Source organism: Neolamprologus brichardi, chromosome 7 (assembly GCF_056152115.1).
Source record: "Neolamprologus brichardi isolate AB-2024 chromosome 7, ASM5615211v1, whole genome shotgun sequence".
Taxonomy (NCBI): domain Eukaryota; kingdom Metazoa; phylum Chordata; class Actinopteri; order Cichliformes; family Cichlidae; genus Neolamprologus; species Neolamprologus brichardi.
The window spans coordinates 33461898-33475212 of record NC_142110.1 but is presented as its reverse complement, the minus strand read 5'-3'; the positions used below and the strand labels follow the sequence as shown (position 1 = coordinate 33475212).

The window sequence follows — 13315 nt, the reverse complement described above, 5'->3', positions numbered from 1 at the left end:
ATGAACATTTACAAAAAGAAATATCCTGATATGTTAACTAAGACTTACAACCAGCTATTGAAGCAACAACCACATCAGAAAGGTGTTTACTGAGATCACGGATCATGAAATGAGCAGCTGAGCCACTTTTCCATAGATATCTACAGAACTGCCCCCTGCTAACCATGAGAAAAAATTCAGGTATAAGACCTCAGATTAAAGACTTTTAAGTTACATGAGTCTTTTATAGACAGTCGTTGAAGGTTAGTTGGGCACAAGCATAGCATTAGAAACTTCCAGGGAAGAACTTGACCCAACCAGAAAAGAGCTTGGACTTTTCAAATGTCCTGCTCATGTGTCATGGGAAAATATAAGCAACCAACCAGGTTTTTAAGGTGTCAGCCAGAAGTGCCAAAAACTGGAGCATTTGGACAGTCAAACTGGTGCTTAGAGCAACAACAGGAGCACAAAAATGAAGCATCGCACTGGCAGGCAGGAGCAATTACAATAATTGGAGATAGCAAGGCCAAAAAGTCAGTTGGACCAACAAATAGGGCCAGTGGTCAGAACACATTGGAGCAAATGGAAAGGCATTTAAGAGGCCCCGTGGCGTGACCGCCCATTCTTATTTCCTGGGTGTCAAATGCTGCCATTCTGTCACAGCTGCTGGAATCTCACAGACACGAGGTCATGACGTGCTGGGTTATAACCATAGTCCCACTGGTTTCACATCCAGCTGGTCAATTATACATGTTTGTAAATAGCAGCTTAATGTCACACGTAAATGCACTTCATTTTTCAGCATGCTTCATTAATGCTGTGTATTATTAACCTAAACTAGGGGTGTCAAACATAAGGCCAGCTTGCTAGAAATGCTGAAAGATTTCTTTCTTTCATACGGCAGCATGTCAATGTCATGTGAAAAAAACGAGAGGTAATGTTGACATTGGAATTCCTTTTTCTCATAAGATATCTCAGGGATTAAATGCTACAACACCGTGAACTGTTAAACTCCTTTAGATGAACAGAAAGGGCCGTTTCACTGGTCCGGCCCTCTTAAGATGAAAGCAGGCAGTATAAGTCACAACACTATGGCTTTTTCCTAAACCTCACCACGCAGTTTAGCCTTCTACTTTCACAAAATAAGTGTAAGTACAAAGTAAAGGAAAAGGAAATGAATCAGCAAGTGAAAACAAAGCAAATCAAACTGGGAAGCACAAAGTTCCCAAACAGGACACACACTGAGCACTGAACTTTAGGAGACGGCTATTATCTCCTGGCATCTAACGCTGCTGTTGCAGAATGGCTGTAAGGGACGCCTGGGATGAGAACGTGCTCCGACACGGGCCAAATGTTTGCACTCACATGGCAACACGTATGACTGGGCAGTTTATTTGAGCACTGCACTACTCTCGAACCATGTCAAACAAGCAGCTCTGGGTCACAGCGGAATAATTTGCACTACGTGGTTGAGCTAACCCTGGGCTGTGCTGCAAGTAAAGGAGCTAGCCTGTGTGGCAGGACACTCTTTGCCTTTGCCTCCCCATTAATATCTCAGAGAGCCTGAAGCGACGCACAGGGCACGAGCAGAGGATATCTCACGCCTACACTTTGCCTTCTCTCCCCCCTCCATTTTTTGTATCTCTCTCTCTCTTGCTCCCAGCATGTTACAAGCTGACAGACAGTGCCCCCAACCCCCAGCCTCACCCAGCCTCCAACATAAATAATCACATAAAAGCAGTGTGACAGGCCCATGCACTATAAGAAGGGTGACCTTTTCTATACCCCCTGAGTGAGTACAGGGAGCACATGATATAGATATGTTGGATGAGAGTTACTGAGGTGGTGTTTTTTTGGGGGTTTTTTTATAAATGAGGAACAAATTAGTGGCTTCTAGGCTATTAATTATAATAATTCCAGTGCCCTATAAAAGGACAATAATCATACATAAAGAAATTGAAATCTTTACATACATAGCGGGAGGAATTTTGGGAATCATAAAGAAAAGCCTTCTGAAAACAGCTAAAGAATCCTCTGCGGATCATGGCATTAAAGCCCTGCAATGGATGTGATGTACTCTCACTGAATAGCTTCTATCATCACTTCCACTTACAGCATGCCTGCTGGTCTATTGACAGAGCTTCATAAACAACAACAAAAGAAAAACCTGATCCCTTGTTCTAATTAAAAGGCATCTTGTTGCATTACATCCTCGAGGTGGAGGAGGCAGCGAGAGGATGCTTGTTTTCCTTCTTTGTGTAACCACTCTAATCACTTCCTCGTGCGCGTCTTCACTGCTGAATTAGCATCACGACCATCAACAGCAGCAAGGTGGATGAATATGTGAGGAATTCTTTGACTTTTTCCACATCAAGCTGTTGCTCTTCGTAGCGCTCTTTGCCTTACTATTTTAAGGCTAAATTCCCCTCGGCCACAGCACCCTCAAACTCAAGAGGAACAAAGTGCTGGAGCATGCAGCTATGCATGCACAATTTCTGTCCCGGGCATATATCACACTTGACCTCGCTGTGCAGCAGTCTCTTTTGTTTCTCGTGTCTCTTTTGACTGGTCAGCAGTGCGACGTGACTATCAGAGTTCAAATGCTGGTTTAAATTGCATATGTGAGAATGGCAGCAGGAGTTGTGATAGGATAAGGAAGAAGAAGAAGAAGAAAAAGGGTGGAAAAACAACCAATCACAGCTAAACACACCAAATGAACAAAAGTAATTAAACAAGTGCAGATCAATATTTGGTAAGATGCTAATTAACTAGTTGCTTACTCTTATTGATAGCTTATTGTGCAGGATCATTTATTAGACCATAATGAAGAGCTTTGTTTTAATCAATAACCACCTGATAACCATTTTTGATGTTCAGTAGGATATATTATTTCAGCATTTTTCTGCCTTTCCTTCTGGGATGCTCACTTTAGGGTTCATCACAGCAGGCCGTTTGCCTCCTCTGTCACACCAACACCCCGCATGTCCTCCTTCACTACATATGTGACCCTCGTCTGTGGTCTTTTTCTTTTCCTCTTGCCTGGCAGCTTCAACACCCTTTGATTTCCACTCTCCCTCATGTGCACATCCAAACCATCTTAGCCTTGCCCCTCATCCTTCTCCAAACTGCTCAGCCCGAGCTGTCCCTCTGATGTATTTGTTTCTAATCCAATCCCTCTTGCTCTGTCTTTCAACAAGGACTAACTGTTGCATTTTGAAAACATTGGTTATCGCTGTTTTCTGATACAGCTCAGTTTCCATAAACCTGCACTGCTCCCCCTAAGGCTACAGGGAACTGCTGAGTTTCTCACTCGTGATTTAATTTCTCTTTTTTTACACCATGATTGCAGAACTATCTCACTGTGGGTGTTACTTTCCTCAATTTAACATATTGCCACTTTTAGTGAATTTGTTCTTTCACTGAATCTGACTGGAAACTGTGCCTCTCAATAAGAAGAGGAGCTGCTAACTGCAGTAGTAGTGTGCCATGGTGAATTTTGAAAGTGTGAAGGAGGTTATTAAAGTGTCAAATACAAGTGAAGGAATCACTTTTGATGGTTATCACAAGAATGGACTTATATTTGTTAATAAGGATTGTAGTAGTGCCATGAAAGGCCCATACTGAGCATGCATAAATACGTAAAACCAATAAGCAGTAAACTGGAGATTAATAAGTGTCGAATAATTAGCAATTAGTAAATGTGTGCACTTAAAATAAAGTGTTGCCCAATATTTTTGTAAATCTGACACCTCCGGGGAAGGGACAGAAAATCAACGTGTGAGGGATGCGACCTTAAAGAGATGGACTTACCAGGCGCTCTGACATGGGCGTCTTGTCACCGGCGGGTAGATGCTGCTCCAGGGCCAAGACGATGCAGTTGGCGATAATTGTGGCCAGGATCATGTACTCAAATGGAGTGTGCAGAGTTAAGGAGCAGTTATAAATGATGTCACATGTATTTCATTTCAGTATGTCTGAAAACCTTCTTAGCACAAGTAAACTACTTTATACTGATGAATAAACATCACATTTTTGTAACTCATCTATTCTAATGGAATAAGGAAGTAGATTCATGGCGGTTGCACAGAAATGATCCTGCATGCTCCTGTGCTAAACTTGAATTTAGATGCATTCTGTCCAACTAAGCATAAATTTTCCATCACGCTCTGGTTGAAGGCCTTTTGTGGAAAGAAAGCATCCTATACATGTGCTCATGATCCTTCCAGATGGTTGACCACTTCACTTCATTCTGTCATTCATTTTCACTCGGTCACTGCCCTGAGGGTCAGTGCCAATTGAGGGTCCATGAATCACAAGGGAATTGGAAGCTGATGATCATAACAGCAAAGATATGGATAAAAATACTGAGCTGCTTTACTTATCCTGAATATTTCAGGAATGAGTGTGAACGCAGTGATTATTTTATTACCTTGTCCAGTGGAATATCAGAGGTTCCGGTTCATATCAGCCTATAGAGGGCACGGACAAAATGCTGTTATTTGATTAGAGCTAATGTTGTCCTCATTGTCGCCCACAGAGCAGATCCAGCTGTCTGGTCATGTCCATCACACAAGCCCTGTGGCTTTGCAGACTAAACAATTTCAACACAGAAATATATAACCTCTCTCTGAGCTTATAACCTACAGTGGAGTCTTTAAGAGACATTAAAATATGGAAAAAAAAATGTTTGGGTGTTTCTGGCACAACCAGGAGTAACAAGCCACCAAGTTAAAACCTGAATCTTTGTCAGATGATGGCTGATTTGTTTTTGTTCTCCAGGTGTACTTTTTCCCCTTCACACAAATAAAACCTGAATGTGATCAGAAAATAGAATTTAAACCCTCAGCAGCAAAACTCGTGCCTGTTGTTTAGATGCAGATATCAGTTTAGCTTTTTTTTTTTTACATTTTAAAAGTTAATGTTGCAATATATATATGAAAAAATGTGAAAATGAGATTATTATTATTACACCTGTAACTCTATAAAACGTTTATAACGTTTAACATAATTAAAACACAGCTACAAACCTACTTTGGGGGGGGGGGGGGGGGGGGGGGGGGAACTGAGTCTTAAAATCGGGGGAGATGAGATTATTTCTTGAGATTTTTTTTTTTTTTTTTTTAAATGAATGAAAGACTCAGAAACACGCTGCTGATGATATCAAGTCTTTCGCTAATTTTAAGAAAGCAAACTGCGATTATAAAAGTGACCACGACTCCTCGAAGAGGACTTTTTTTTTCTTTTCTTTTTTTTTTTTTGCAGTGTGGAATAAACGGCGTGGAGCGGGGAGCGTGGGCGAGTTCAGCACCATGGAGAGGGCTCCCGACTAAGACAACGAGGCGTGCTGCTATCCTGGACGAGCGCTCTCTGTTTTCTACTTAAAGTAAACTGCGCCCCCCCCCCCCAAACACAATACTGTGTAGGAGAGCACGGGGACACTAGGGCGGTTAAGCGCAAGCCACATCGCCGCTTTTACGCACGCATCTCTTCATTGACTCGTAGCTGTGCGGATCAATAGCGATGTTTGATCGTGATTAAACACCGCTGTCAGTGCCCAGCGAGCAGTTTACAGCTGACATACTGATAAAAGAACTTCTCGGTATATATGTGGGCGCCGGGAAGGTGGGGGTAATAAAAGAGGCAGCACAATAGGCGGATGTGAAGTCTTTTCACTGCCCGCTGCTGTTCAGAGAACAGCTTTGTGTCATGTTGAAGGGAGATAAGAAGCGGGGCGACAGGTGTAGCCAGCGTTGCGCGGAGGGGGATAAAGAGGGGACAGTGTGTTAGTGGCTACTCCACGGGCGTAAATAGCTGCACATTCAACACTAGAGAAGATAATCCACATCTAAACTTAATAGCTTGGCAAACAGGCCTGTAGGCGGTTGTGTGGCTCTGCTTTTCAACCACTGTGCCTCTAGGCTACAGATGCACCTGCTCTGTGCGTCAGGAAGGATATGGCCACTCTGTTATTCGCTTTGCATACTTCCTGATGAGGTTGTCCTCGCGGAAGATGAAGAGGGAGCGGTTGACGGTGAAGCAGTTTTGTTTGACAGGGTTCGGGTTGTAGATGGCCATCGTCCGGGCTCTCTGGGCCATCGACTGCTTGTACATCCTCTGCCCACCCGGAGCGCCACCACCCCGGGCGCCTCCTCTCCCAGCGCCCGGTCCACCTCTCCCTCCGCCGCCTGCGCTTCCTCCATAGCGGGTGGGTAGATCTTCTGCGAAGCGAGCCATTCTGGAAACGCACAGATCCAAAAGGGGAAATCCAAAGTGGTGTCAGTGGAAATGGAGGGGAGAAGCATCACAACAAACACGCTTCATACAAACCACTGCTCAGCGTTAGTGTGAGGAGAAAGCACGGCGTTTAGGAAATAACAGATAAAAGGTGGCCTCACTGAAAACCACGCTCTCTCGATCCTTTCCATTCATTCATCTTCGGCGAAATTTAAAACGTTAAAGTTTTCAAGCCGCAAAGCACTTCCGATGTAAATCACTCAGTTGAGGCTGTTGCATCCATTACAGCTCAAAGTGGAGAAAAATCAGGCTGAAATAAGATCAGAACATCCTGTCTCAGTCCCAAATCCTGTCAGCATCATCTCCAAACACCAGTTGAAATGTCAGGCGGTCAAAAAAAAAAATACCAGGAGGAAAAAGAAAATCCGTTTTTGCGGCTTTTTCCCAGCCGACAGCAACAATAAAACAAGCAAATCCAGCAGGAGTATTAGTCCTCTGATTTCTGTTTGGTCGCTCCCTGCATGAGGGGCTGTAGGTTTTATACCAAGTCCTCGGTGGAATAAGGAAGAGCGCACGTGACCAGAACGAGCCTATCAGTGACTGGAGCGCACAGACGCGCTCACCGTCTGCTGGCAGGTTATAATGAAGTTCAGAAAAGCCCTGAGGCTCGAACATTTCCCTTTTGGCACCAATGAGAGAAGATTAATGCTCATGAAAGACGAGGTTAAGATCCACCTTTAACATCTCACACTGCAAAACAGGTTGCGGAAGTATCCACATTCAGACCGTGGTTAGAGTAACCATGTTAGAGCTAACAAAAAATAAATAAAAAAGAATTCACTAGAAGCTGAATATATGTTAAATTAAGATGAACGGAATCTACAGAGGTGCTGAAAATGATGTGAACACTTTAGAAGTTCAGATCCAAAAACAACATCAGTTCTCCTAAAAGAAGACAAAGATAATCCAGTTAAACAAAAGACCAAAAAACAGTTTGTTCATTCTTTCATTCATTCAATCCACCAGTTATTTATTTATTGCAGAAACACCGGAGACTCAACGTTTCAGAAACTTTGCAACATTATTGTACCTAACTGACATCTTTTATTTTTAAGCACATTTTTACCCCACACAGTGTGTATTTGTGCATATGATGGTTTCCTGTTTTTTTTTTAATGTTTTCTTTATGCTTTTGTTCCTGTTTGTCTGTCAGCAACGTTGTGTAAAATCTGTAAATCCAATTTTCATGAAACCTTTTCTGTCTGCACTTGATGAACTAAATTAATTAAATTAGCACATTAAACCTGATCTAAAGTACTTTCATCTTATTTGCTTATACTGAATTATTTCTTTATTTATTACTATGACTTATATTTGATTTTCAAAGGTACTTATTGTAAATTTGTTTAGCTACCACAAGAATAACTTAGAATCCAAAGCATCAATGTACTGTGTCGAATGGCTCGGTCACTCGACAGCAGTAAAAATAAATAAACAGATTTTTAAAAATCTGTGGTTGCCTATCAGATTATTAATTAATCAGATTATTTTGATTGCACATGTCGCCTGACGGGAGGAAACCTGTCTCCAAACAATTGCAATCACTCTCAGATTTTTAACATTTGTTTTGAAGATAGCAACTAACTGTGAGTGATCGTACACCTGGTCCCCATCTCCAGCGACCGTTTTCCCTCGGGTGACCCCAGCAGGAGAGGTATCGACTAAAATTAAACTAAGACTGGACTGTACTTTTATGCAATACCACTTTATACAGCAATATGTGACTCTATTTAACCACATAAGTCCGTAAAAACATTCTTATTTAAAATTTTGAAGTCCCCCGAGAAAACGGGGATAGGGCCAAAAAGAAATATACAAAGTTAAAAGAACGGAAAGTGAAAAAGTCTCAACATGCAAACTGGTAAAGTGCTGCCCCCTGCTGTTGAAGGTTTTAATTAAATTCCGCAGAGAGGGTAATTACAAAAAGTACCTTTTAAGATGGAGTAGAGAGCCTCACAGGACTGTTAATGTTTACGTTCAGAGATTGATGGAGCATAGTAGCTGTGCTTCAGCTATGTGGTGCTTAGGTTTTTGTGGATGTGCCTGTTGGATACAGATCTGAGTTTCCATTCAGGAGTTTTTAATTCACTCGCAAGATAAATCACTGGCCTTGGCAGAGGTATGCGCTCTCAAACGTCTTTCATTAAGTTACATAAATGTTTGATGGGCCTTTTTTGAACCTCACCGCATGCTCAGACCTTTGTTGTTTATTATTTACACACAGAACGTGTGTACAAAATGTGGGGGCACTGGATGTCAGTTAAAACTTAACTACAAGCCTTAAAGTGCTTTATTATTTTTAGGGGGTTGCCAGATTTGATCCCCTTCCTAATGCAGCTTTCCCATTTTTCCGGGACTACGACCGAGACGCTAGCTCATACGTCTCTGAAGCTGGGTCGTGTGTCCTGCCAGAGCTGAGCATGGGGATATTTCACATGCATGACAGATGTGTTAACCACTACAGCAAAGAGCCACAACTAAAGTATAAACATCCTCACAGACACACGCGTGATGTTGTCTCCTCCCTCTCTCTTTTTGCTTTTCATATGGTAACGTTTCCTATTCTTCTAGATGGGCTTGCATATGTGATGAGCTTTATAGATGTTCATGCTTCCACCATTGTTTTGTATTGTTTCGTTTCGTTTTCTGCATGCGTGATCATTTTAATGAGCTGCTGGTAGTTAGTTGTTATGGGAAGTGGTTGCTACCTTGATTCAGACCGCTATAAATCAGGCTGGAGTCTGCAGAGATGAACATTAATTGCCGTTTTATGTGTGCCACTTACCGGAGACGATGGTTATGCTTTTCAAATTAGATTTGGAAACTGAATCTGCTTTGCCACTTAGATCTGTAAGTGTGTTTTCTTCCATTCATCATTTTCTACGACAGTATTAATGAGTCTGAATATTGAAATAGTCTGAATCCAGTTTCCTGTTTTACTGCATGTCATTACTTCAGCTTCATGTGAGTCACTTCCTATTAATATTCATAGAAGAATTGTTGTACCGGTGTCTTTTTAAAGCAAACAGATGATTGTTAACCGCTTGTTTCTCTATAGTTTCCTTTGTGTTTGTCCTTCAGGTAGCATGTGGTGTTTAAGCGCTGTTCAGTTGGTACTAATGAGCCCTAAAGTGTGCCAAGAAAATATCCCTCACAGCATTACACCACCAGCAGTCTGCTGATACAAGGCAGGATGGATGGATGCTTTTATGTTGTTCATGTCAGATTTTGGTTCTATCATCTGAACATTGCAGAACAAATTGAAGCTCATCACACCGGGCAACATTGTTGTAATCTTCTGCCATCCAATCATGGTGAGCCCATGTGGTCTTAGTTTCCACTTCTTAGGAGTGCACCTGGTCTGGTCTTCTGCTTCTTTAGTCTATCTGCTGCAGGGTTTCACATGTTATGCATTCGGAGACACTCTTCTGCAAACATTGGTTGTAGCATTTCCACCTTCTCGGAGCAGTGTGACATCTACGTAGCAGCTCTGTATTTTAACCCAGAGAACTGTCGCTCACTGGAAATTTTCTCTTTTTTTAGGCCATTCTCTGTATCCTATGGTTGTGTGGCAAAATCCCAGCAGATCAGATCAGCAGGTTCTAAAACACTCAGTCCAACAACCAACAACCATATCACGCTCACAGTCACTGAAATCCCCTTTGTTCCCCATTCTGATATTTCAGTTTCAACTTCAGGAAGTCTTCTTGAGCTTCTGCCACATGATTGGCTGATTAGACGTGCTAATAACGTAAAAAGTGGGTGTAAACCAAAATTATGTAGACACTGGAACACAAAACAAAGCCAAACAAACAAAATCTATATGACCTGCTCACTTTACACTCTGGTATGACTTTAATGTAATCTCATATTTGTTTAGTGTGTCATTTTATATTCATTTTCATGTTGCTTTATTTAATTTTTTATATACATATTATGCTTTAAGTAAGTTTCTTGTATTATATAATGCTTTAAATAGAATTTTTAATGGATTTCATGATTTTCATTTTCTTACTGGGCATCTTTTTCTTGTTTTTCTTCATTATGTAAATGAGCTACAAAGCTAGTATTACCTTTGTTTCATCTAAGTATTTGTTTAGTTATGTAATTTCTTTATTTCTTTTTTTTTTTTTACCTTTATACATTATTTAAGGTTTTATAGACTACATTTAATGTTTTAGCTTCTGTAACACAGGAATTTCACAACTTTGGGGATAAATAAACTTATTTTATTTCATAAATTTAACCTTTGCCACTGTATTGCAACAGATTTTATAAAGGAAGGTGTTGCCTTTTCAGCCTGAGTACACTTCATTTTAAAGCTAAACTGCATGGTGCCATTTATTCATGAACATGAGACAACATTTCACCATTAGCCATAAAACTTCAGACTTTTCTTACCTTTTTTGTATCTAAAGTATTCGGTTCATGTTAAAGTAGTTGCTGTGAAATGCTGATCATGGATACAAACTCATTAGATATGACTGCGGAGACATCTGGTGGTTTAGCTGATTTACTGCAATAAGAGTTACAGACACTTGTGCTGTAGTTAGAACATTGAATCAGCAGATGTTTGTCCAGTTGTGTTCTGGAAAAGCTATTAAAATAAAAATAAAAAATGGAAAATATCCAGAGCACAGGATTTGGTGACAGGATTAGTCTACCAACAGTATGATTTCCAACCAGCCACACCCAAACTGTCTCACCTCTGATTAGGGGAGGTGCTCTTCAGGTTGTCATGCTTCTTTATGGCCTCCCGGACACCATCTCCCATTTCTCGTCTGCTCATCCCGTCCAGGTGCAGAACAGTCTCGTACTTCTGTTCTGGGTCCTTGTCAGCGGATATCCATGAGGACTCCCCCTGCTCTCCAGTGTCTGATGGCCCCGGCTCCTCCTCCTCCTCCTCCTCCTCTCTGACCAGCTTCTCGGGACATTCTCTCCTGTCAGGTGACCGAGCCCAGGTGTCTAAGTACTCCGCCCCCATCGTGAGCATCCTCCAGGAGCCGAACGTGGCTGAGCGAACCGCTGGAGCATGAAACAAGTAAACAGGATGATATTTATTATTTCTGATGAGTAGAAAGAGTTTATAAGTTTAATATTCTAAAGCTTAAGACTCACTACATTGGCTGCCATTAAGAACCCTCAGACTGTAAAGAAATATATACACATTATACAGGAATATATACAGGCATTTTTTCAATTTATTTCTTCAAAATATATCGTGCAGTGTTATTTTAGCTTTTGGGTGGAAAAAAATGCTCACTGATTATGTAGAAGTCTAATAGAACTCACAAAAAGATTCACTTGGCTTTAAAGGGTTATGTTCATTCAACTGTTTTAATGGTCATAATACAATAAAATGCCATTAAATGCTTGTTTTAAACAATCAAAGAAAAACAAGTTGAAAACACTATAAATATATTATACACACTGCAAAATTTCGAGGCTGTATGTGTCATGGGCTGTCACATTTATATCACCAAATGTGTATATGTTAATGATTATTAGCTAAACGGCATGGTGCCATTCATTCATGAACACGAGACAACATTTCACCATTAGCCATAAAACTTCAGACTTTTCTTACCTTTTTTGTATCTAAAGTATTCGGTTCATGTTAAAGTAGTTGCTGTGAAATGCTGATCATGGATGCAAACTTTTGAGGCTGTATGTGTCATGGGCTGTCACATTTATATCACCAAATGTGTATATGTTAATGATTAGGCACCATTTTTTCTTCTTTACAACTTTGTTTCAGTTCTGAAAGGTGCCCAGCTTCTGTGACTGCACACCAAGCCTTAGACCATCACCACTCCTTCACCGTGCTTGACAGCAGCTCACTGAACTTTAACATTTAACATGCTAACTTTACATGTGTAATGATGAGATTTATGTAGCAGCTGAAGCTGCTTGAGCATCCTGGCTCAGTAACACCTACTCGGGCCTTTTTTAATGATAAGAAAATAACTTTTTTTTGTGCCGTTTCAAATTCTTCAAGCTCAAGTTTAAATCTGTAAAATGTGACATCTTAAACTCTGTATACAAAAGTAGACTAAGTTTGTCAAACTTTCCATAATCTCCCAAGATAATCTCAGCCAATTTTACAGCAAAGATTCCCAAGAACTTCCCGAGACCTGTTAAATTAAAGGTCCTTTAAGGCCGAGACACAGCATCATGACATGCATTTGAACAACGAAATGACTACACATCTCAGAACTGAACACAATCTTCTATATAAATACTTTTTAAATGCATAGTATTCATGCAATTACAATAAACTAAAGTTAATTTGTTAAGCTTCTTGTCATTTCTGAGACTTTAAACAGGAGCTTCTGACACTCGAGTTAATCTAGAGGCCTTTACGCACCATTTACTGCCATTATAAAGCAAAGAAATATATGGAAGGCAAACAAACAAATACATCGAATGTGAGCAATCCAGAGTTTTACTTACCATAAACCACGGTGGATCGTCTTTCTGCCCATCTGGAGTAGTGAGGAACGGCTTTCTTCATCGCTGCTCGGTAAAGCAACACAGACATGCAGGTCTGCTGACAGGAGGCTGCCCTGTATGGCACCATGTGAAGGGGCACCAAAGACCAAAAAAACTTTCTGCCACCTTGGAATGCGGAAAGGCTGCTTCCTGTCCTGCCAAGCTAAGAACCTCCTTATCAGACCAGCCATCTGCAATGCTCGGGTAGAAATTTCTCTGATTCAATTATCGACTCCGTTTTCGCTGTCCACCCTGGTAATCAGGAAGGGAGCAATCATCAGCCAGTTTATGAGACCTACAAGGCCTGCAGATGCACAGTCACTCGCTTCCTGTGTTGTTTTTGCTTTTTTGGGGGGGGCTCCCTGCTGGCGCTATCGACATTTTTCAATCTTGGTCCACCGGGGGTCTTACAGCTTTGCTGCTTGAGTGACAGCATTTCAGCCTTTACTTTTCTGTTTTACATTTAGCTGACAGCTTTACTGTGCGGAATAAAGTTTAACGTTCCAAGGGGATGATTTGGTTTCCCCTACTGGATCTAAATTAAAATAGT

General features: G+C 41.1%; 2 protein-coding genes across 12 annotated transcripts in view; both read right to left on the bottom strand.

Annotated features, from left to right (window-relative positions):
• Window positions 1-3895, bottom strand: part of cacna1bb (calcium voltage-gated channel subunit alpha1 Bb) — a 213504-nt gene extending 209609 nt beyond the window's left edge. For 6 of the 11 annotated variants that reach the window (XM_087843513.1, XM_087843511.1, XM_006803497.2 and 3 more), the window contains exon 1: window positions 3790-3890. In XM_087843513.1, coding sequence (XP_087699639.1) covers window positions 3790-3882 — 93 coding nt within the window. In that variant the 5' untranslated portion in view covers window positions 3883-3890. Of the gene's footprint in view, window positions 1-3789 lie in introns of all 11 variants that reach the window. The other 5 variants (XM_087843518.1, XM_087843517.1, XM_006803498.2 and 2 more) reach the window with 2 other exon arrangements.
• Window positions 3896-5922: 2027 nt separating this feature from the next.
• LOC148102078 (uncharacterized) lies at window positions 5923-12787 on the bottom strand. Its single transcript, XM_087843520.1, has 3 exons — window positions 12727-12787; window positions 10980-11298; window positions 5923-6214 (listed from the first exon to the last, which is right to left on the bottom strand). The coding sequence occupies exons 1-3, from the start codon at window positions 12785-12787 to the stop codon at window positions 5923-5925; spliced, it is 672 nt and encodes a 223-aa protein (XP_087699646.1).
• Between the last annotated feature and the right edge of the window lie 528 nt (window positions 12788-13315).

What these genes read in the sequence shown, in the direction of transcription:
- LOC148102078 (XM_087843520.1), bottom strand. Translation starts at nt 12,787, where the DNA reads ATGAAGAAAGCCGTTCCTCACTACTCCAGATGGGCAGAAAGACGATCC. An exon ending in ACGATCCACCGTGGTTTATG is followed by an intron (nt 11,299 to 12,726) that starts GTAAGTAAAACT and finishes TTCATGCTCCAG; the next exon opens with CGGTTCGCTCAGCCACGTTC. An exon ending in AGCACCTCCCCTAATCAGAG is followed by an intron (nt 6,215 to 10,979) that starts GTGAGACAGTTT and finishes GTGCGTTTCCAG; the next exon opens with AATGGCTCGCTTCGCAGAAG.